Raw genomic sequence first — 24,958 nt, forward strand, 5'->3', positions numbered from 1 at the left:
TAGTGGTGAAAGAGCAATGATCTGGAAGGTTGCCAGTTTAATCTTATATTTGCTACTAACTCCCTAAGTTACTTTAGGCAAGCCACTTTAGGCATTACCTAGTGCCCATTTGCACTACTTACATAGCTGTTGTGAGTATTTACATAGCACTTGCAGTGAGATATGATTTATACGACTCGTTTTGAACATTGAGAACACTATGCAAATACTCCTTTTATTCTATTATTGATAGCATTGCTGCCTGTATTCGGCTGAATTTTATCATACTGGAATATTGCCTGTAGTTTGTCTTTGAAGATTCCATGGGCATATTTAAAAACGTAAAACCTGAGTTGAAAAGTCATACTGTAAAAGTTTTAATTTTTATTCTGTAAGATATGATTAGTAACTGGTTTCAACGCTCTTTCCCCCCCTCACAGTAAGCTGTGTTGGAACAAAAATGCAATGAAAGAAACACTGGATGAATGAATGAAAAGCCCTGCTTTGCAGTTCCTCAGCATGGCAGGACTACAACTCATGACCCCTGCTTCCTCACCAATGGGTCCTTTTTTTGGACTTCCATGGCAACAAGAAGCAATTCATGATAATATTTACACACCAAGAAAATACCAGGTACTAATGACAATGTTAATATTTGTTAAGCAAAATGAAATCTGGCTGCTTCCTGGAGACTGACTATGAGGCTGGTATCCGTCTTACATGCATTTCCATTAGAATGAACCACAGTGAAAAGAGACCCTTTTCTCTTCTTCGCTAACACTAGAAGCAGTGAAGATATCAGCACTAGTGTCTTTGGCTTACTGAGATAATTTATTATAGCGCCAGCAATTAGCTTGTCACACTTGAGGGATATTTGACTAAACAGAAGAGTATTTGATTAAAGTGCTCATAGTCTTACCATGAAGTCGCTACTTTGATGAACATTAAATAAATAAGAGTGAATAAAAATATGTGAGGAAAAATCCGTGACAATAAGCAGTCTTCCTCTGTGCATAAATGGAACTACTTTCTTTTCTATTATCATTATTATTTGTCACCTGTGTCTTGCCTTTGTCATGGGCTGAATGATTCCAGCTGCTCAGCCTCTCCCCTGCCTGAGAGGACTTCTTCTGGTCTCTACTTCCTAGTAGACAGGAACTATGTGGAAACACCAAGAAAAAACAAAGATGAGTGCAGGAAATGCCACTTGTATAATCCTGCCATCATATGATGTTTCTGTTCTGATATCAGACTTAATTATGATTTTTATTTTGGAAGTCTTAAAACAACTTTGAGAGCCTCTAAGGCAGGCATCCCCAAACTCGGCCCTCCAGATGTTTTGGGACTACAACTCCCATCATCCCTAGCTTACAGGACCAGTGGTCAGGGATGATGAGGATATATGGGGATATAAAGCGGAACATAAGCATTCTAAATAAATAAGAGCTCAGTAAAACTTTCAGAACTGCATGTTTCAAGAACACTGCTCTGCATTTTAAAGTGATTCTGGCAAATTACAACTTTTATGAAAAATTCACACAACGTCAGTTGTTTTAAAGGTTTGAATACTAAATATTTTAGAGCTGATTTAGGTAATCCATTTGTTGCTCATACTGAAGTCTTTGTGTTACTACTCCTGTAAGCTCATCCATGCAACAAAGTTATATTAGAAGAGGATTTCAGGGGATAAGGATCTTAAGGTCCTGTTGAAAACTTTACATGACAGTTTGCTGTACTGCAACTATTCCATGTGTAAAGCGTTCACAGAAAAATTCCAAAAGGTATATCACAGGGTGGAAGGAGAAATGTCAGATAGACTTTTAGATGTTTTAGGTATGCAGTTCATTGACTTTCTTTGGCTGATACATCAGAGAGACATCTGTGTCTTGAATTGTCTTTCATTGAGTCAGCTGAAACCTGTCTACATGTAATTTTAAGGATTCTTTTTTAAAAAAATAAATAAAACATTTTGTATTTGCCAATACAGGTTGAACTGCTGGAAGCAGCTCTGGATCATAATACAATAGTCTGTTTAAACACTGGCTCAGGGAAGACTTTTATTGCAGTACTACTCATTAAAGAACTGTCTTATCAGATCAGGGGAGATTTTAACAAAAATGGGAAAAGAACAGTATTCTTGGTCAACTCTGGTAAGGAAGTAATACACATTTTTGTACGGGACATAATTGATAAGGATTGGATAAGTGTTCAAACTGTACCATAAAATTAGTGGGCAATACTATAGCATTTTCAAATTAAGTAGTACCATAATTTTATAATGTTAATTTTGTATTAAGGTGTTATGGTGCTATACTACAGTTAACACTATACTACAGGAATGTTAATTCTGGTCCTAACCAGTTTCTTTAATTAAAAAAAGAAAGCATGGCCACCTAGCACTAATTAAAAGCTTGTTTAACACCCCCCCCATGCCAAAACTTTTTTTTTGAAAGTAAAATGTTTTGTTGGGTAAAAATAGAAGAATTGCAGAGAAAATAAAGATGACAATGATTGGTTGACTGCATTTTATGGATGCCCTGTAAAATGTGAGTGAATGAAGCATGACAATCACACACTAAATGCTTGCTATGGAATCACCCCTATGATTGCATGTACACAGTTGGAATCCCATTTCAAAGTAGTTGCTTTGCTGCCTAAATTCCACTTTTTCTTCCCTATGCAGCAAACCAAGTTGCTCAGCAAGTGTCAACTGTTAGGACGCATTCAGATCTCAAAGTGGGAGAGTATTCAAGTTTGGAAATAACTGAAGCATGGACAAAAGAGAAATGGAACCAAGAATTTGCTAAGTATCAGGTAAGGCAAATTAATATACCATGTTGTTGTTGTTGTTTAGTCATTTAGTCGTGTCCAACTCTTCCACTGCCTCCTGCAGTTTGGTCAAACTTACGCTGGTAGCTTTGAGAACACTGTCCAACCATCTCGTCCTCTGTCGTCCCCTTCTCCTTGTGCCCTCCATCTTTCCCAACATCAGGGTCTTTTCCAGGGAGTCTTCTCTTCTCATGAGGTGGCCAAAGTATTGGAGCCTCAGCTTCAGGAGCTGTCCTTCCAGTGAGCACTCAGGGCTGATTTCCTTCAGAATGAATAGGTTTGATCTTCTTGCAGTCCATAGGACTCTCAAGAGTCTCCTCCAGCACCATAGTTCAAAAGCATCAATTCTTCGACGATCAGCCTTCTTTATGGTCTAGCTCTCACTTCCATACATCACTACAGGGAAAACCATAGCTTTAATATACCATAAGCCCCTGCAAATTATAAACCAGTGTCATAGTTTAAGGTTTTATTGTTTTTAGGATGATTTGCAAAGTCTCCACCCTCCTCGTTCTGCCCGGACACTGAGGTCCAGCACTGAGGGCCTTCTGGCGGTTCCCTCGCTACAAGAAGCCAAGTTACAGGGAACCAGGCAGAGGGCCTTCTCAGTAGTGGCACCTGCCCTGTGGAATGCCCTCCCCCCAGATGTCAAAAAGAAAAACAACTACCAGACTTTTAGAAGACATCTGAAGGCAGCCCTGTTTAGGGAATCTTTTAATGTTTAACAGACCACTGTATTTTAATATTTTGTTGGACGCTGCCCAGAGTGGCTGGGGAAACCCAGCCAGATGGGCAGGGTATAAAATGCTATGGAGGTTATCTGTAGGCATTTCATACCTATATTCCAGTACTACCCCAGCCCACTAAAAGATGAGCACAACAGTAGAGACTACTTAACCACTAAAAACCTGGGTAGATTAAAATGTTTAGCATGGCTCGTAAAAACCAGTACCAGATGTGTTTTCCTGGGGAGAGCATTCCACAGATGGGGAGTCACTACTGAGCAGCATGTTCAAAAGATTTATACCCCACTCTTTAGCCAGAAAAGCTCCTGGAGAGGCTCACAAGTCTAGTTTGGTCCTTAGAGTAGATGGAAATGGAATATTTTATTTCAGTTGAGTGGCCTTTGGGCAGAATTAAAATGCACTTCACTTAATGTTGTCTCAGGTACAAGTGAATGGTCAATTGTTTGTTTTAACCTACATTTTGTATAGAGGGAAGAATGAATGCTTAATTTTTATTAATGCTGACTAAAAATCTTATAAAATAACATTCAGTTTTTTTCTTCCATCTCTTCATATTTCAGGTTCTGGTAATGACCTGTCGTGTCGCTTTGAATATTTTTAAAAATGACCATTTATCGCTGTCAAACATTAATCTTCTTATTTTTGATGAGTGCCATCTTGCAATTCAGGATCACCCCTATCGAGAAATTATGCAGGTAGGTTGTGACCCGTCTATATCGCTTTAACCACTGACAAAACAAATAAGTAGGCAAACTGAAGAGTTTGCATATTACGCATTAATATTTAACTTACCTTGGCATTTATTAATTTTTATCCGTTTTTGGACTGGCCTTCAGATTACCGTAAATTTCGCTCCATAACACGCAGATTTTTCCTCCTAGAAAGTAAGGGGAAATGTCTGTGCGTGTTATGGAGCGAATGCCTACAGATGGCGGGGGAATCTGCTGCAGTCGTGAGCAGTCAGTGGCTCGCTTTGAAACAGCAAAGCGGGTGTAAGCGGCTCCTGTCAGCTAGCGGAGCAGGGGAGGAGGGAGAGAAGCAGAGCGGGAGTTGGCTGCTTTAAAACAACCCCGTGCTCTCTGTCCCTGCCTGCAGTTTTTTGCTGTCCGATTTTGGATTAGGCACTGTAGGGGCTGTGTGTGTGTGTGTGTGTGTGTGTGTGTGTGTGTGCTTGAGCTATCGTTCTCCTCCTCCTGCTTCCCCTTCACTCTCCCTGCGCCCCTGCGACGTTAGAATTGACACTCTGTGTGTCTGTGTGTGCGTGAGGGCTGCTTCTCCTCTTGCTTCCCGTTCACTCTCACTCTCCCTGCGACGTTAGAATTGACACTCTGTGTGTCTGTGTGTGCGTGAGGGCTGCTTCTCCTCTTGCTTCCCGTTCACTCTCACTCTCCCTGCGACGTTAGAATTGACACTCTGTGTGTCTGTGTGTGCGTGAGGGCTGCTTCTCCTCTTGCTTCCCCTTCACTCTCCCGACGTTAGAATCCACACTCTGTGTGTCTCTCTGTGTGTGATTTGCTTCCCATTCACTCTTCCTACGACTTTAGAATCCACACTGTGTGTCTCTCTGTGTGTGAGGGCTCCTTTTCCTCTTGCTTCCCATTCACTCCCCCAGCGCCCCTGCGACTTTAGAATTGACACTCTGTGTGTCTCTGTGTGTGTGAGGGATCGTTCTCCTTCTCTTGCTTCCCATTCACTCCCCCAGCGCCCCTGCGACTTCCAGCGCCCTGCAACTTTAGGGCCAGTTCTCTCTCTCTCTGTGTGTGTGTGTGTGTTGACCTCACTGTGCTTGTTGGGGGAGAGTGTTGGTCGCACTTTTTCTTGATTTGTCTCAGAGTGGTTACTATCGTGGTTTCCTTGCTGGGGAGGAGGGAGAGATGCAGAGCCTGCTTGTTCTAAAGGAGCAAAGCCGGAGAGGAGCCTCTCCTGCATTATTAGCAGCACCCTTCTCCACCCCCCCCCCACGTGTGCTCCTTGTCCCTTGAGTGCTTTTCCTTCCCTCCCCACTTAAAACGTGGTTACAAAGCACGGATCCACATGGATCCTCAGGATTTTTGCACTGGGTCACCCCAAATTCACCATCAGATCACATAGCATGTCCATGGCTACAGCCTGCACAAAAAACACACACGCACCCACTGTTTCATGGGGCCGCAATGGGGCAAAAACGTGGTTACAAAGCATGGACCCACATGGATCCTCAGGATTTTTGCATTGGGCTACCCCAAACTCACTGTCAGATCACATGTCTGTGGCCACAGCATGAACCACAAAAATCATACATCCACTGTTTTGTTTAGAATATTTTTTTTCTTGTTTTCCTCCTCTAAAAACTACGTGCGTGTTATGGTCAGGTGCGTGTTATAGAGCGAAAAATACGGTACTCTCTAAATTGGGGATATCCACCTCCCCCTTGCTTCTAGAATAAATGAACAGACCATAATAGGCAGCACTGGTTGAAGTGTGTGCTTTCCTTGACTTGCATTCCTACCCCCATGTGGGCACTGTTGCTCACTCAGTGTGCACCAAGCTTCCTTCTCTGTATTTCTCTCATTCTCGTGCCAGCTGCTTTCACTTGAGGAAATAGCTCTCCCACTTGCCAAGGATTGGGGTGGAGGGATTGCATTTCTTTGCTCATCAGATGCTGCAAAGTGACTGGGAAAAGAAAGGAACGGAGCCAGTGCAGACAGAATGGTCAATAATAAACTATTTTTGTCCTCAGTGTGCAAGGATAGTTGTGCCTCTTACATTTCGAAGTTCTCTTCAGTCACCGCCGACTGTAATGGTTAACAGAGTCAGAAGCCTGCTCTAAGTTTTGGGAGGCTAATGAAGGTGGAAATGGCCTGATTAAACATGTTCCATCAAGGAGGTCTAAAAGGGGAGCACTAGATGCTGTTTTAAATGTTGGCAGGCTTCCTTGAAACTATCCAGTGAACGAGTTGGCAGAAAATTTGTGGTGACCTCTCATTGCCAAATGTTAAATCAGAAACATCAGGAGAGCTTACTAAGTAGCCATTACATTGCACAAATCAATGAACCTGGTCTTGCACCTGGTTCTGCAGAGTTCTTGGGCTTCCTCCTTTGGAAGCATGCAGTTGAGGGATTGAAGCTACATTAATTTTCTCTTATTTAGGATCACATGACCTATAGGACTTCAAAACTGTTATCCTACTCCACTAACTTGAAAAGTTGTTGTTTAAAACAAAAGTCCTGTTACTTTTAAATATAAAAATATTAGAAGGATCAATTCCAGTTCTGGGGTCACCAGGTTTATGTGTGTGAGGCATGAACTCTTTTTTTCATCCCCCCTGCAGTAGTTCAGTAAGCCTCTTCTCTTATTCATTCTGCTCCTCTAGGATTTGTGTCATGCTGGAAAAGAAGGTGCAGAACGTCACTGTTCGCCACTGGGTTCCTTTTCTTGATTTGGATCCCCCCCACCCTACTTAAGAGCAAACTTAACATTGCAGGTTATTCTGGTTTATTTTTCAGCTTTGTGAGAGTTGTCCATCATGCCCCCGAATTTTAGGATTAACAGCTTCCATTTTAAATGGGAAATGTGATCCAGCAGAGTTGGAAGAGAAGATTCAGAAATTGGAGAACATTCTAAAGAGTAGTGCGGAAACTGCAACTGATTTAGTGGTTTTGGACAGGTACATTTTGTTATTTTTGAATTTTGTGTTGAATACCATTCATAAAAAAACACGTTGGAAGAGGTGACTTGATATCTATATGCTTGGTGTGCTGTTGTTGTTGTTTTAAATTAATCTAAAATTAATCTAAACACTCAACGGCATTCTTTAAACCTATTTCAATAAAGTAAAGCCAGGTTGAATTTGCATTTTGCTGTGCAGCCCATATAGCTTTTTAGAATTACCAAATCTGTAATTGTGCCATTTAAATAGCAGTTTAAAATGTGGCTGACAAGCTTGTTTGTTTGTGTTAAAGGTATACTTCTCAGCCTTGTGAGATTGTGGTAGATTGTGGACCATATGCTGACAAAAGTGGGCTCTATGAAAGGTTGTTAACGGAGCTGGATGATGCACTTCACTTTCTGAATGATTGCAACATATCTGTAATGTGTAGAGAGAGAGATTCTACCTTAATTTCTAAACAGGTATGGGCACATGATTTATCATTGTTCCTGCATTGCTTAACTGCAGTTTGGTCTAGCCTCTTAATAGAAATATTTACTGCTTTCTTCCAGAACTACTGCCACTTTTAAATTATTCGTACTCATTATTAAGACAATCAGTTTGGCAAGGTAGCATACATTTTCAGCTACTTCTCCAGAATATCAGTCTTTAGTACTTCAGCCAAGTATGAGAAAGAAAGTGCACTTCAAATAATGACCAAGTGGTAGGCAGGGGACTGAGGTCACTCTTGATGCTAATTTGCTCAGTACCACAAAATTTTACATGTCTCAGAATCTGTCCCTTGTTTTACCTAGTCTGAGATTATTTTATGACATCTGAACAAATATACAGTAGAAACTTTCCAAGATTTTCCCTACAAGCAGCTTGTACTTGAGCGAGAAAAAGTAGTTCAGACTGTGATCTGTTTCAGTCATGAAACTTGTTATGAACTTGTATATTTCTAATCTTCACACCTTCCTGGGTGTTCCAATTCCCTCCCTCACAGCCTTTTTCATGGTAACTATAGTTTTCCTTGGCATATTGAACCAGTGTGACACAATGAGTTTCGGGATCTGTTATGGAGGCATACTATAGTTTGCAGTAATGATAATTTGTGCAGTTTGGACATCAAGACAAATTACGGTTAGCACATAATATCCTTAGATCATGCTGCAGGTGTACTGATTTGTTTTATCCCACTTCACCCCCATGGTGTTTCCACAATATTGCTTACGAAACTAACAGAATTGTGAAAGCTATTTTTAATTAGCAAAGCGAAAACACAGTGGAACAAATTTCAGAATCTCTAGATGAACCCTCCTTCGTGTGTCTTACCTAGAACTGCAGGTTCTTCACAAAGTATGGTAACAAGTATTGATGCACAATTCTGTGATTGTCTGCCATGTCTCTCTGCTAAACCTTTAGCATTCAGAATCTGGTCACCTATTAAACCAGACCAATGTGTGATTTTAAAAAAACAAAATCCCAGGAAAATGTAGCTATGCAGTTCATTCCCTCCCTTTGTTGCCTTCTGAAATGATACTTATCTGGAACAGTAATCCCTTTACAGTGGTACCTTGGGTTAAGTACTTAATTCGTTCCGGAGGTCCGTTCTTAACCTGAAACTGTTCTTAACCTGAAGCACCACTTTAGCTAATGGGGCCTCCTGCTGCCGCTGCGCCGCCAGAGCATGATTTCTGTTCTCATCCTGAAGCAAAGTTCTTAACCTGAGGTACTATTTCTGGGTTAGTGGAGTCTGTAACCTGAAGGGTCTGTAACCTGAAGCGTATGTAACCCGAGGTACCACTGTGTATATCATTAGTTTATCTACAAAGAAGCAAATGTAAATTGCAGTTCTCCCCCCACCCTTTAAATCAGAGATCGGCAACCTAAGGCTCATGGGCTAGTTCCAGCCCATGAGTTTCCTGGTGTGGGGATTCCATGCTTTTTTTTTTTCTCGCCATGGGGACCGACTTCTGGGTCGGAAGAGTGCTGGAAATAGCATGTGTGCGTTTGCACAGGCGCTTCTTTGTCCTGGAAGTGCACCGGAAATAGCGAGCGCGCACTTGCACAGGTGCTCCTCACCCGGAGGAGTGCCAATATACGTTATTTCCGGCTCACTTCCAGGACGGAGGAGCACCTGCGCACACGCTGGAAATAGCTTGGGCATGGGCATGGGTGCTCCAGCCCACCGAGAGGTTTGCCGGGGAGTGGACCGGACCGGCCTCAAAAAAAATTGCCAACCCCTGCTCTAAATAATGGTTTGCAGGCTCAGTGTAAGCTGTGTCGACTGCTACAGTGCCATACCAAACTGATGAATTTAATTTGTTTGCAGATACTGTCAGACTGCCGAGCAGTGTTGCTTGTTCTGGGACCCTGGTGTGCTGATAAAGTAGCTGGGATGATGGTGAGAGAGCTACAGAAGTACATAAAGCATGAGCAAGAGGAGCTGCACAGGAAATTTTTATTGTTTACAGATACTTTCCTAAGGAAAATACATGCACTCTGTGAAGAGCACTTCTCACCTGCCTCACTTGACCTGAAATTTGTAACCCCAAAAGTAATAAAACTGCTTGAAATTTTGCGTAAATACAAGCCCTATGAACGGCAACAGTTTGAAAGTGTTGAGTGGTATAATAATCGGAATCAGGATAATTATGTGTCCTGGAGTGATTCTGAGGATGAGGATGAAGATGAAGAAATAGAGGAGAAAGAGAAAACAGAAACTAATTTTCCTTCTCCCTTTACTAATATTTTATGTGGAATTATTTTTGTGGAAAGAAGATACACAGCAGTTGTTTTGAACAGGTATGGTTCCTTTTTTTAAAAAATAATAATATTATGAATTACAAAAGAGCTAATTGAACGCTAATCCGGAATTATTATAGAAGAAATATGTCCAAATGCTCATGAAGCCTGCTAGTTTTTGCAAATATCTGCAAACCACACTTCATAAAAAGAAGAAAAAGATGGTCTATATAGCCACAACATAACGTAAAAACCCTTAAGAATTAGCAAAAGCAACTTCTAAATTTATTTAAATGATTTAAATGTAGTAAGGCTATGTGGAATATGCAGTTATCAACTGTTTAAAAGCTTAGGATAATTATTTAATAGAATTCAGAAGGTTTTTTTACCACAAATACCAGGCACACAAGCAAAGGTGATAATATACAGAGTAATAAGAGAAAGGCACGTATGTATGTATGTATGTATGTATGTATGTATGTATGTATGTATATAGAGATAAAACAACTTCCACTTTTCTGTTTAAAAGTATCCTGACTAGTTTTGTGTATTGCCACAATTCATGTCCTCTTCATAAACAGAAAAACTAAAGCCTTGTTAACAGAAACAAATTTAATTTGGGCTGCTTTATGGTATACAAGATGTGTAACAAAGCAACAACTAAAACAGTAAATAAATAGTGCTTCAGGTTAAGCACTTTGCTTCAGGATGAGAACAGAAATTGTGCTCCGGCGGCGCGGCAGCAGCAGGAGGCCCCATTGGCTAAAGTGGTGCTTCAGGTTAAGAACAGTTTCAGGTTAAGTACGGACCTCCGGAACGAATTAAGTACTCACCCTGAGGTACCACTGTACTTCCCAATGAGGGATAAAATTAGTTGCTGGCAGAGAGAGCAAGAAAGGAAAACACTTGCAGTTTCCTTGATTTCTCTGCCAAAGAAAAGAGAAGCACTGCTGTGAGTGAATATATGGCAGCAGTCTCCTTCACAGAAATGTAGGGCAGGGCAAGGTCTGGCCATAGCTACTTGTAGAGGCTGTTAGAACCACATGCCACTTAAAGCATGATGGATTTTAAATCTTCCCTTGTCAAGTGGGTAATGTGTAAATTAAGCCAGTGGAAGCTTATCATCAGAATGACTAAATCCAGGAACAGGTTTCCAAGAGAATAGGAATTTCCTATGGATTGCTTTTCTCAGAAATAAGAACCTTGGTTTTGCTGCATGGTGGGGTTATGTGACGATCAGTCCCTACTAAATTGGCACTCACTATTGGGACTTGTTAGATACAATATTTTCTCTTCTAGACTTTGGGACCATTAAGAATACATGAACTAAATGTTCTTGATGTTCTTTTATTCTTCAAAAGTAAGGCTGTCTTTCTCTGTGTCGGGTATAGAACCACTGGAGGAATTTATTTTAAGAATTTTAAATGCAAATGCCACCTTGATATCAAGAAGATGATTAGCTTACATTTTCTCAACTATTTTCTCAACTACTTCCAAAATGTGTATAATGTGTTTAGGTTGATAAAAGAAGCTGGCAAACAAGACCCAGAGCTGGCTTACATCAGCAGCAATTTTATAACTGGACATGGCATTGGAAAGAATCAGCCCCGTAGTAAACAGATGGAAGTAGAATTCCGAAAGCAGGAAGAGGTAACTTTAATGAAAATAATTGTACAAAAATGCTGTATAGTTGCTTAACCTTTAGAACCTTTGCAAAGTCCAGAGATTCTGCATCTTACAAATTCTGCATAGTTCTTATAGATCAGTATGTAGAAGCACATGAGTTTCTGAAGCAAACCTGAATTTTAAAACAAAAATGACAAACAACAGCTGGCTGAAATTGTACTGCTTATGCGCTAAGGTTTATGCTGAATACTACAGAATGAAAAATGTTATTCCTGGTTTAAAACTTTAGCTATTTTTCAAAATGTTACTTTGATATCAGATTTGTAGTCTCTGTGAAGGTACTGTAAATGCCCTGTTTCTGAAATACTGATAGTTTTAGTTCTTTTTGTGTGAGTGACACACACAAAATGAAATGTAAAGAAAAATGCAACTTTTAAAACAAAATCATATTTTTTTCTAAAAGCAGCGATAAAATTTAACAGACTGGGTCCCTCCTCCCCAGAAAAATGTAACGGGCTTTAGTTTTACACTTTGGCAAAAGTGTGCCAGCCTGCTTTCAAAGGTGAATAATACCTGTATTTAAGAAGGAATAGAACAGACAACATCATGGAATTCTTTAGTGTCCGCCACCCCCGTAAGACCATAGTTGCTGTGTGATCTGATTTCCATTGTCTGCATCAAAGACTTCAAAACCAGTGGGTTTCTATCAAAGGCCTCTGTGGTGATAAAAATAGTGGTTTGCTTCTAGGGCTGTTACAATATTTACCTTGTTAGTATGAAGAAGAGCTGAAAGTATTCAAATCCCACTTTTTTCTAGTAAGCTGTTTTTCTAATTACAAAATTATTTTTCTGGTTAAAACCTGTCTTTGCTAACTGATGGCTTGTGAACAAATTTGTACACTTGATTATTGAATTCTGAAGTATGTATTAAACTTTTGTCAAGCTGATGATTTAATAACTGATTGGTCTTAGATATGTATCTTCTTGGTTGCTTTTGTAGGTACTTAGAAAATTTCGAGCACACGAGACCAACTTACTAATTGCAACTAGTATTGTAGAAGAGGGTGTTGACATACCAAAATGCAATTTGGTGGTTCGTTTTGATTTGCCCACAGAATATCGTTCCTATGTGCAGTCCAAAGGAAGGGCCAGGGCACCTATCTCGAATTACATCATGTTAGCAGATTCAGACAAAATCAAATGTTTTGAAGAAGATCTTAAAACATACAAGGCAATTGAGAAGGTATGTGGCAAAAGAGAATGAGTAACAAATAAAAATTGCTAGACACTCAAGCAGCAATAAAAATGGGGGAAAGGGTGCTTGGCCCCAATCAAAACACTGTTCTTAGAATAAATATGGTGAACCTGGGCTGAAGAAGACTTAAGGGCTGGAGACTTGAGAATCCAAGCTTAATTGAAAATTATGCCTTGAAAAATGATAGGAGGAAGTGACTAGGGCAGAAGGTTTGAATATCAATTGTTTGGATGGGTTGGAAAAGCTGCAGGAAGGGGCCTAGTGAGTAAAGTGTGAGGGGTGGGTTAAATAAAAATTCAGTCCCTGGGTGCCTCAGGGTCTGAAAAAGGATCTGGCCAGCCTTTTCCCCCAGGCCTACTACATAGCAGATGAGTAAAAGGATGGAAGACTCCCCCCCCCCTCTTTCCTTAATTTAGGTATTCCAGGTATGAACATTCATTTGAGACTTCCACCTCCATTTCTGTTTTCACTACACCCTGTAACAGGTTGCAAATTTCCCACAAAATGTACTGTTGGCCAATACTGATTCAGCCCCTTCCATTTGTGATGCCCAGGGCAAGTGCCCTCTTTAAAGGTGGTGTGGGTAGCTAAAAGTGGCAAATCAGTTATTGGAGCTAGTCAGTAGCTTTTGTATACAGTATGAGGAGGTTGTAACATAGGCTAGGGCTTAGCCACAGCTGCTTAATACAGCTCTAGGTAGCTTCTCTCTTCATTCCCCCACATTCTTATACTGAATTATTTAAGCGTCTGGGGAAAAATCATTGCAGTTTTGAAAGGTTTAGTCTGCCGTCTTGATTCAAAATCATGTCTAATTGTATAGACAGAATCCAGCTTCTTGATATTGGAAACCAATTGATATTGCAAAATTTGGCTATATTTTAAGAGGTGTCGAAATGCATGGAGAACAGGAAATAGACATTAAACTTTGCAAAATACATAGATCAGTTCTGAGTTACATAGAATTATCATCACTGTCATATGTATATTTTAAAGATCCTGAGGAACAAATGCTCGAAGTCTGTGGATACTAGTGAAACCGAAAATGAACCCATTATAGATGACGATGATATATTCCCACCATATGTGCTAAGACCAGAAGACGGCGGTCCGAGAGTCACAATAAACACTGCTATTGGGCACATTAATAGGTATGAAATTTATTGGTGTTTCAATTTTGACATAATTTGCTGAATTTCTAATACAGCCTGCTTTAGCCTGAGGGGAACTGTCTTTAGATCTGAGGAAATTGTTCTGGTAGTGCTATGGTTTCCCTTTATTAAAAGAATAAGGCAATCACATCTTTAAAAATATTGATTTATATCATTATTAGGATACTCGTGCGGAAGAATGTTTTAATGGTACAGAAGAATCTGCTTATGTTTTAAATCCTCCTATAAGGATCAACAAGTATTGTTCCGTGAACTTGAAATTGTTCCCCTTAGGGAAGCAACTAATTATACCAGTTACCCTGCTTTCTTGCTATGTTATCTTCCACTTAGCATGGCTCACTGGCATAAATACAGTGGTACCTCGCAAGACGAACGCCTCGCAAGACGGAAAACCCGCTAGACGAAAGGGTTTTCTGTTTTGGAGGCGCTTCGCAAGACGAATTTCCCTATGGGCTTGCTTCGCAAGACGACAGCCCATAGGGAAATATCCGGGACAGCGGGGAAGCGCAGCGCGTCTTCCCCACTGTCCTCGGACCTCCTCCTAAGCCGGGCGGCGGGGCGGGAACGCCTCCTCTCGCCGCCGCCGGGCTTCGGAACGATTCTCCGAAGCCGGGCGGCGGGGAGGGAACACCTGCCCCCGCCGCCCGGCTTCGGAGCATCGTTCCGAAGCCGGGCGGCGGGGAGGGAACACCTTCTGAAGGCGGGCGGGGGGCGAAAGTCTTTGCTCCCCCCTGCCTGCCTGTCCCGGAGGGCTTTTGAAGGCATGCGGGGGGGAGCAAAGACTTTCGCCCCCCGCCCGCCTTCAGAAGAGGTCCAGGACCTCTTCTGAAGGCTGGCAGGGGGCAAAAGTCTTTGTCCCCCCCTGCCTGCCTTCCCAGGGGCTTTTAAATCGCCCCGGACAGCGGAGAAGTCCTCCGCTGTCCCGGGGTTTTTTAAAATGCTAGGGGTGGGAAGAAAAGCCCTTGTCCCCCCCCCCCCAGCCTTCAGACTGTCCCCGGACCTGGTCTGAAGGCGGTTTCCCTAGGAACGCATTAATTGATTTTCAATGCATTCCTATGGGAAACCATGCATTGCAAGACGAAAAACTCGCAAGACGAAGTGACTTGCGGAACGAATTAATTTCGTCTTGCGAGGCACCACTGTAAATGCTGACCAGTGTACGTCTTACACAGCAACCCAAAACCCCTTTGTGCTGGGTTGGAGTTAGAGTCAAGCACTAGTGGGTGGAAGTTCTGCTGGCAGGATCCTTTCTGGCTGCAGACAGTGGACAGACCTCAAATTTGATTAATCACTGCCTTTCACCCACCTTACCCATGCATGGTGCTCCCTTACTCTTAAAGGTAAAGGGACCCCTGACCATTAGGTCCAGTTGTGGCCGACTCTGGGGTTGCGGCGCTTATCTCGCTTTATTGGCCGATGGAGCCGGCGTACAGCTTCCGTGTCATGTGGCCAACATGACTAAGCCGCTTCTGGCGAACCAGAGCAGCACACGGAAATGCCATTTACGGAAATGCTGGAGTGGTACCTATTTATCTACTTGCACTTTCACGTGCTTTCGAACTGCTAGGTTGGCAGGAGCAAGGACCAAGCAATGGGAGCTCACCCCGTCGCGGGGATTCAAACCATGACCTTCTGATTGGCAAGTCCTAGGCTCTGTGGTTTAACCCACAGCGCCACCTGCGTCCCCCCCCTACTCTTAGGACACTGTTTATTTCTGTAACACTTTCTGGTGTACAAATGTTCTACTAAATCTCATTTTTAACTGAAATTTTAAGCAGAGAATCCAGTTTACCTAAGCTTTAACAACTGAATTAATCATTCTCACTGTATATTAGAACTTCTCTGCCCTTAAGCCCAATTTGTTCCTGCTCGATGGCTGTCAGATAGTTATTACTGTTCATTCCTTAACAGTGATTCCAGTTGACGACTCTGAGCCTTGACTTTTAACATATTGGCTCCTCCTTCCCCATTCATTTCTAGTATCTGATTTTAAAAATTTCCACTAAATCCCTGACCTTTCCTTGTTTAGCAAGGAGTTCTGAGGGGGCTTATAAGTACATTCAGCCTTCACATGACCAGGAACCTTTCTGATTATGAGGCAGTTTGCAACTGTGTTCAGCTGAACATTCAGGTTTCCTGTAGACTTTTCAAAAAGATCAGAGGTGGAGCAGCTGCAGGGATGTTGGAAGCAGGGCTAGCACGTGATGCTCACTTTCCCCTTCCCAGAGTAAACCCAATGCATTATTTTAAATTCTTCAGTGGCATGGCTCTTTCCTAGAATAACTTAATTATCTTTAATCTTGTGTTACATAGGTACTGTGCTAGACTGCCAAGTGACCCGTTTACTCATCTAGCTCCCAAGTGTAAAACTAGAGAACTGCCTGATAACACATTTTATTCAACTCTTTATCTACCTATCAATTCTCCTCTACGAGCATCAATAGTTGTAAGTATTTCAGTTTATTTTGGTTACTTTATGCTTGGAATATGTTCAAAGTTCTACTTTTTTCCATTGGCACTGGTTTAAGATAACGCTTTGCTGTAGTGCTTATTTTGCAGCCCTGTTCTGCTTGGCAGCTTGATCCCATGGATTTGCCATAAGCTCGATAATTGGTGCAAGCAGCGAATTATGCTGCATCAGCTAAAACTATCAAATGGGGCACAGTTGACTGTTCTAAACCCTGTAGAGCATAGAGCCCAAAATAGGAAGTGAGAAAAGATAATCTTAATCTTTTTCATCATCCTGACTAGACTAGCATATTAAGACATGAATGAACTCATTGGAAATTGCATAGGAAGTGCTTCATTGAGCTGGGTCCGGGCCCAGTTTCTGTTAGCAGCTGTCTCAGCACAGAGCTTTTGGAATCTAAAGGAAAATACATTATTCCTTCATGTTCTGTGTTCACTAATCATCTGTGGTTTGGTATTTATTATACAGTAAGATCCCATGTATCTTATTTGCTGCTGCATGAGAAAAAATTAACAACTTGTGCTGGTAATCAAATTTTTATCTATTCTATTTAGGGTCATGTGTTTTTAATGTGATTTTATTATTATTTAAGGTGTCCTTTGCATAGGAGCTGTGTGTGTGTGTGTGTGTGTGTGCGCGCGCGCGCACACACACACGCACACACACACACACACACACACACATGAGTATGAGAACATATGCTTCCTTTAATACAATTGGTTCAAATTTTATTTCTAGGGTCCTCCAATGAATTGTACAAGATTGGCAGAGAGAGTTGTTGCTCTTATTTGCTGTGAAAAATTGCATAAGATTGGTAAGCATATTTGAAAGCGAGGAACATTTATTTAGTCATGAAAACCTAAAGGATACAATTTTGTACTTTTTTATTGATATGCTTGTCAACGCCTACATATTTGCTGCCAAAAACATTTCATGCAACTGTGGAAAGCACAACAGAAATTTGGGAACACTTCCTCCAGATATATATATATTTGATTATATAACTGATACATCATTGGCTGCAGGGAAATAGGATTTGGAGCCAAAAACATGTGAGTGGAAGGCCACTCATACAATGCCAGTTTCCCACCTCCTCCTTTATGCAGCCCCCATGTGCCCACCCCTAACTCGTGAGGGTCACTTGTAAGGTATTTCAGCTTGATTTCCCCCAATTCTTTCCACAAGTTGAAACTCCTCTCTTCTCGCCCCCGCTGTTACGGAAGCTCTTCAGATCCTCTGCAGCATTTTTGTTGTTGTAGTAAATATTTTTTATTGATTTTTATAGATGTTGTTACATTTTTAATATATACAACTAAACATAATTATAACTCTCCTACCCCACCCCATTTTTGCCAGCTGTTGCAGCTTTTTTGAGACTATTGGGGTTATCGTCAAGAGGAGAGGCCATGCCATTTGCTTGAGTGGAATTCCACCTTCACAAGTCTGGATCCCAGTCAATATGTTTGGGAATAATGCAAACGTGTATTGGAAATAAAGCCCAATGAACTTGGTGGGACTTCCTTCTGAGTAAACATGAATAGGATCATGCTGAATATATTACTTTTAGATGCTAAGTGTTATAGATTGGTCTCTAAACAATAGCATTTAACAAAAATAGTGTAGCATCTGAGAACGTTTAAAAGCTTTTCGTCGGTTATTTAAATTTAGGCAGCTTTCACCAAGCCATTGGTGCAGGAAATTAAGTTCCCTGTCACTTCCAACAAAGGATTATTTTTAATTCTTTTGCATGTACTTGGAAAGGTTTTTAAAAAAGCAACCAAAAAACAACATTGCCTTAAACAACTGAGGAATTTAAGACCTTTCATTGGCAATGAATATAAGGTGCATGTGGATTGACTGCTGATGCTTTGTTACTGAGTTCACTGAAATGTCACAGTTCCTCAACATTTTTATCATAGGTCTTATAAAAGTTCCCCCGGCCCTGAAGGGATAGATATTTCCACATTTTATGAAATAAAATTGGATTTATAACTTGTTCTTTATCAATGCATTTTAGGTGAACTGGATGATCACTTGATGCCTGTTGGGAAAGAGACAGTGAAATATGAGGAGGAACTTGATTTGCATGATGAAGAAGAAACCAGTGTTCCAGGAAGGCCAGGCTCTACAAAACGAAGGCAATGCTACCCTAAAGCTGTTAGTATAGTTCTGTGCCCTCACTATGTGTGACTGTGCTGTGGTGTTGAACCATGTTTACTTAAGATTCTTCTAAGTTGCATAGCAGAGGCAGGATATGAATAGACTAACCCCAAGGTCCTACAGGAATGTTTTGCAAACAATAATTCCCATATGTTTGGGGAAAGGAGTCTTGATACTCTACCACGGAGTAATGGATACTATGATCACATAGGCTAAGACAGACTTTTTCCATTCAGATCTGGGGGGTGGCGGGTGGAGAAGGAGATTGAGGGAGGAAATAATTCTGTATAAAGTTTTATGTTGTGGACGCCAATCTGACATTGTGGAAAATTAATACTTTTTGCTTCATTTAAGAATGTATAGTACTTTTTAATATTTAAACGACAGCAGAGTAAAGAAAGGCAGGCTGCTACTTCAGGTTTTTGCTTGTGTGATACAAGACATGGTTGATGGCGCATGTTGCAGCATTCTTACTTAAGCCAAGTAGATGTAGGACTAATTAGTGCCTGTGTGAAAGTCCTCAGAAAGCCAGAGAATGATGCTCTGACTTCTGGTGTGCAAAATAGGTGCTCTAGCACTACGCTACAGTCCTACCCATAAGTTTTATGGTGTAGTAAAGTCACTTAGCCTTTAACTCTTAACAATTCCATCTTTTAAACGGTTGCTTAATGAACTACTTTATTACAAGAACAAGTGTATTCATACACTGCTTTTTATGCCCCCGTGTGCAGCCAGAGTCCTTGCAAAGATTCACCAGCTTATTGGATCATGTGCATTTTGTAGGCTAGAGTTCACTCCATGAATTATTTGTTCCATACTGCTGCACTCTTATTTGCGGATTTATTATTTTACTGTTGTTGTGGCAGAACACTTGTAAGGGTAGAAATTATGCACGTTGTGGAGCAGAGATTCTGATCTTCTTGTTTTGCTTACACTCAGAATGCACACTGAAATGTGTTCCTTTATCCTGATGTCTTTTCCATTTTAAACTACTTGTGTACAAAGATAAATTAATAAGTAAAAAAATAAGCACAAAAGTAATTCATAAGGGAACTTTTTATTTTAAAAATAAATTCAATTTATCCTATACCTATAGATTCCAGAATGTTTGACGGATAGTTATCCCAAACCTGACCAACCCTGTTACCTTTATGTAATTGGAATGGTATTAACTACCCCTCTACCTGATGAGCTCAACTTCAGGCGGCGAAAGCTATATCCTCCTGAAGATACTGCAAGATGTTTTGGAATACTGACAGCCAAACCTATACCTCAGGTAGTAAATTTGTGCTTGTAGTCTTATCTAGTCTGCTTTGAGATGTGGCAGATTTGGAAGCAGGTCATTGTGCCACATCACTCATTCATATTCATGAAACAAACTTAAATCATTTCATTTTAGCTCACTACAAAGAGTTGCCTCAATCATTCCAGCATAATTTATCCTTTCAAAGCAGTAGCTCAGGGCTTTTTGGTATCTGTGGCTTTCCATGTCGCAATCCAGTGGCTTTTGTATCTTATAAAAATGACTTGGAAACAGACAGTGGTAGATTTATTAAAGGTAAAGAACCCCTGGATGGTTAAGTCCAGTCAAAGGAGACTGGGGTGCGGCACTCATCTTGCTTTTCAGACCAAGGGAGCCAGTATTTGTCCACAGACAGTTTTCCAGGTCATGTGGCCAGCATGACTAAACCTTTTTTGGCAGAACAGGACACCATGACGAGTGGCAGAGTGCACGGAAACGCTGTTTACCTTCCCTCTGCAGTGGTACCTATTTATCTACTTGCACTGGTGTGCTTTCAAACTGCTAGGTTGGCAGAAACTGGGACAGAGCAACGGGAGCTCATCCCATTGCACAGATTCAAGCTGCTGATCTTCTGATCGGCAAGCCCAAGGGGCTCAGTGGTTTAGACCACTGAGCCATTCACATCCCAGGCGGTGGATTTATAGGTATGCTCGACTGAGCCTCCCCGCCCCCAACTTATTTAGTTTATATTGTTAGCTGAGAGGATACCTTTGAAACATGACTACAAGCAATTAATGGTGCTTAATGAATTTTGGTATTTTAGCTTGTTGCATTATTTCCACTCTTCATTTCTCCTACTTCATGATTAAAGTCAGTGGAGGCTGGTCCATTAGGTACCCAGGGCTTAGCCCTACCAAGTGATATGCCAAGCAATTAAAAAAAAGTTTTCCCCAAAATCTCAAAGCCACACATACCCTTCCAGAATCCATTTGAATTTAGAGATTCTTGGAGAGACATTTCTGTGCATCAGTTCTCTTCACCACTCAGCCAGTCTCAATCCAGAAGTATTACTGTGGTTATGAGATTCCAGTCATTTGTCTTCAGGTAGAAAAACTATGCATAAGTAGTTGCACATTAGCACTTTGGCCAGTTCTTTGTTGGAACAATCTCATGTTGACTTGTCTTTCCCCCCCTTTCTTCACTCAGATTCCTCACTTTCCTGTGTATACCCGCTCGGGAGAAGTGACCATATCTATTGAGCTAAAAAAATCAGGATTCACTTTGTCTTTACAAATGCTTGAGTTGATCACAAGACTTCACCAGTACATTTTCTCTCACATTCTTCGGCTTGAGAAACCTGCACTAGAATTCAGACCTACCGATGCTGATTCAGCCTATTGTGTTCTACCTCTTAATGTTGGTGAGGAGAAGACTGTTGTAAATATTAATTTGCTATTATCGTTATTGTCATTATTATTATTATTATGCATCCCAGAAGGTCCAGTGGAAATTTAAAAATCATTATTAAAAACAGTTAAAACAAATTATACTTTGTGGGTGGGTCTTGAAAACACACACCTTAGGTATCAAAGGACAGGGTAAAGAAGTATTTTTGAGAGTTCGTTGAAAGCTGTATAGTGAAGGTGCCAGGCACACCTCTATGGGTAGGGAATTCCACAACCTGGGAGTTTTTTTCTATACAATGGGTTGGATCCATCTGCATGCAGAAGGGGTTTTCTGCTTAAGTGAGGGGCATTGTACAAGAAAAATGAAATAAATCCAGCTTTGTTCTTCCACTTGCACTTCAAAACAGGATATTTAGAACTGTTGTAGAAGCTACCCCTTACATCACTTCAGGCACTCCTGTGCAGAATATGTTTGCATTGGCTAATTTCTATTCTTCTTTGTATCCAGTGAATTGTTCTGTTTATTTTAGATTCACAGTTTGAGAAAAGGGTAATGGTTATAGTTGGAATTACATCAGAGGTATATAATACAGCAGGGATAACCAGCTTGGTGCTCTCTTAGAAGTTGTGGGCTGCAGAATGCCCTCCAGATGCTGTGGATTACAACTATAGTTCAGCAAGAGTCCTGTGATACTAACAGATCTATTGCAGCATTAAGACTTAGTAGGTTTTGCTACAATAGTTAAATGGATGATGATTGGGAATGTACACAAGGGGGTTTGTTTTTTTTAAAAAAATCTGTTCTGACAGCTAAAACAAATACATTTTCTTTCTTTCAAGTTGATGGCTCCAGCACTTTGGACATTGATTTTAAATTTATGGAAGATATTGAAAAATCTGAAGCACGTACAGGCATTCCCAGTACACAGTATACAAAAGAGACACCTTTTATTTTTAAATTAGAAGATTACCAGGATGCAGTTATCATTCCAAGGTGATTATACTGTGTGTGTGTGTGTGTGTGTGTGTGTGTGTGAGAGAGAGAGAGAGAGAGAGAGAGAGAGAGAGAGAGAGAGAGACCAGTATTTGTCAGCTGCTAATACTTCATAGATATAAACATAGTTAAAGATTCTTAACCCTGGCTTACAGTAGCTCACCTCCTGATATGCAGGAGAGTAAAAAATAATATGGTTAATGAAATAAAAAAATAAAATTAAAACCAATAAAATTATCATTGGCACAGATTACTGGATGTGCCCAGAGTAGCCCTTTGTGTCCTGGCCAGTGCTTAACTATTTTGATAAATCCAGTCATTCCACTCAGCATTAATGGAAATAACTTATATTTTATTTTGGACTTGCTTGTGGTTGTATAGTAGGACTTCTTTTCTGATGTATAACTTCAGGTCATGTTAGGGAACCTGTTCAGCAGAACATTTGACATTGCAACCCAAATATCTGCTTCTGTCTAGGTATCGAAATTTTGATCAGCCTCATCGATTTTATGTTGCTGATGTCTACACAGATCTTACTCCACTGAGCAAATTTCCTTCCCCAGAATATGAAACTTTTGCTGAATATTATAAAACCAAGTATAACCTTGACCTGACCAATCTCAACCAGCCATTGCTGGATGTGGACCACACATCTTCAAGGTAAAGAGGGTTTTGATAGCTTAAAATAGTTCTAATTTGTATTGTTTCAATATAGTCAACATGGGATCTCTCAAGGTTTGCAGAAGTGGAAAAAAATGGCTGCAGAATGCCGTATGTTTGAGAGAGGGTGGGGAGAGAGAGATATGGGAAGGGGAAGAATAGAATGTAATGCTTGGAATCCAGAACAGCTGCTCTCCGTGCTGCAATATTTTGCTGCAGGCCCCACTTGTTAAATAGAGTTGAAATTACCATATTTTTCGCTCTATAAGATGCACCAGACCACAAGACGCACCTAGTTTTGGAAGGAGGAAAACAAGAAAAAAAATATTCTGAATCTCAGAAGCCAGAACAGTAAGAGGGATCGCTGCACAGTGAAAGCAGCATATCCTCTTGCTGTTCTGGCTTCTGGGATAGCTGCACAGCCTGCATTCGCTCCATAAGACGGACACACATTTCCCCTTTTTAGGAGGGAAAAAATGAGTCTTATAGAGCAAAAAATACGGTAGTTTTTACCTGAAATGCATTTGGTGGTTCCTGCTCAGGAGAAATATCTGGGGAATTTCAAGGGAAACAAAAATAATTTCTCAAAGTCTGGTAACATATCTAATATTATTTTCCCACATCCCTGGTTTTAACATCTTTTAATCAAGCTTTTCCTCATTTTTCCTTGCACCACCTTCCAGGGTGAAATGCAAAGTTATACTGCATGTTTTAAAGAACAGCCCTTCCCATTTTCTCTTTAGACTTAATCTTTTGACTCCTCGTCATCTGAATCAGAAGGGGAAAGCTCTTCCACTGAGTAGTGCTGAGAAGAGGAAAGCTAAGTGGGAAAGTCTACAGAACAAACAGGTAATGACAAATTTCCTATTTTATGGTGTTCAGCACCTCTTTAGTACCCTAAAATGGGCTGACTAACCACTTTTGGTCTGAGGACTGTATTCACTTTTGCCCCAACCCTCTGGAGGCTGCACCTCACGCACGTTTTTGCACGTCCCCCCTCCAAGGTATGCACTCCTCCACTTAGATTGTCTGAAGAGAGGCTGTTTCCCACTCCAAACTCATCAAATGTTCGATCTGATGAGTGGAGGGTAGGGTGGGAATCTGCAACTCTATCAAGGTGTTGGGCTTTTATCCTTCCCAGTGCTGAATATTCTCCTTTTTTTCCTTTCCCTTTTGGCTGCTGTTGCCAAAATTAGTTTGGTCTTGGGGAAGGGAAGGGGGGTAGAAATAAAACCTTGGTGGGAAATCAGGCCCTTAAACTGTGGGTTGCCACCTGTGCTCTGAAATATCGAGAGACTAAAGGCAAATTTTATTCTTTATTAAAGATTCTGGTTCCAGAACTCTGTGCTATCCATCCTATTCCAGCATCGCTGTGGAGAAAAGCAGTTTGCCTCCCCAGCATTCTTTATCGTCTTCACTGCCTTTTGACAGCTGAGGAACTCAGATCCCAAACCGCCATTGATGCTGGTGTAGGAGTTAAGTCACTTCCTTCAGATTTCAGGTATTGGAATACTGTAGTTAATCTCTATAAAGTTATGTTGTATAGTAGTCTGACATTTTGCCATTGCTATGTCCTCTGGTAGCTTCTCATTTGCCAAAGGTGTGCCTTCCATATGTAGAAACCATCTTCTGCTCATGGAAGGGCTATTTATACACCTCACGCCTAATATGTTGTGCAATAATTGAAGCTGAATTCAAACATAATGCTCTCGATGCGCAAGCATGATATATATTATATAGCATGCCTCTTATAGCACTATGCAGACTCTTCGTCTGTAGTTGTGTCTTTGAAGGATTTTTATCCCATGCATCCACCAAAAAAGTCTTCCAGAGCAGCTTACCAGGATCAATAAAAAGACTATTCCTAATCCCAGACTTTATCATTCATCTAAAAGGCATGGCAGAAGGAAAAGGAATTGGGTGGCAGGGAACTAATTTAGGCACTTAGTTTCAGAGTTCTTATAGTAGCATGTGGCTCACGTATTTGTAGAACAGTGCAAGCAACTACATTGTTCCGCTTGTGGTTCTTCGTATTTTATAACCA

At 40.9% G+C, this 24,958-nt stretch overlaps 1 protein-coding gene across 4 annotated transcripts in view; it reads left to right on the forward strand.

The window, feature by feature from the left end:
* DICER1 (dicer 1, ribonuclease III) overlaps positions 1-24,958 on the forward strand; it is a 55,710-nt gene that overhangs the window by 12,984 nt on the left and 17,768 nt on the right. The window contains exons 4-22 of one of the 4 annotated variants that reach the window (XM_081172062.1): positions 420-612; positions 1,967-2,129; positions 2,663-2,793; positions 4,115-4,249; positions 7,041-7,201; positions 7,497-7,665; positions 9,519-9,991; positions 11,449-11,581; positions 12,558-12,800; positions 13,806-13,960; positions 16,295-16,427; positions 17,190-17,265; positions 18,469-18,608; positions 19,708-19,887; positions 21,061-21,274; positions 22,101-22,254; positions 22,732-22,914; positions 23,658-23,763; positions 24,240-24,415. In XM_081172062.1, the coding sequence (XP_081028188.1) occupies positions 469-612; positions 1,967-2,129; positions 2,663-2,793; positions 4,115-4,249; positions 7,041-7,201; positions 7,497-7,665; positions 9,519-9,991; positions 11,449-11,581; positions 12,558-12,800; positions 13,806-13,960; positions 16,295-16,427; positions 17,190-17,265; positions 18,469-18,608; positions 19,708-19,887; positions 21,061-21,274; positions 22,101-22,254; positions 22,732-22,914; positions 23,658-23,763; positions 24,240-24,415 (3,269 nt within the window). In that variant the 5' untranslated portion in view covers positions 420-468. Of the gene's footprint in view, positions 1-419; positions 613-1,966; positions 2,130-2,662; positions 2,794-4,114; positions 4,250-7,040; positions 7,202-7,496; positions 7,666-9,518; positions 9,992-11,448; positions 11,582-12,557; positions 12,801-13,805; positions 13,961-16,294; positions 16,428-17,189; positions 17,266-18,468; positions 18,609-19,707; positions 19,888-21,060; positions 21,275-22,100; positions 22,255-22,731; positions 22,915-23,657; positions 23,764-24,239; positions 24,416-24,958 lie in introns of those variants that run through there. The other 3 variants (XM_081172064.1, XM_081172063.1, XR_014002474.1) reach the window with 3 other exon arrangements.

This window comes from Podarcis bocagei (genome assembly GCF_964188305.1).
Source record: "Podarcis bocagei genome assembly, chromosome: 1".
NCBI lineage: Eukaryota > Metazoa > Chordata > Lepidosauria > Squamata > Lacertidae > Podarcis > Podarcis bocagei.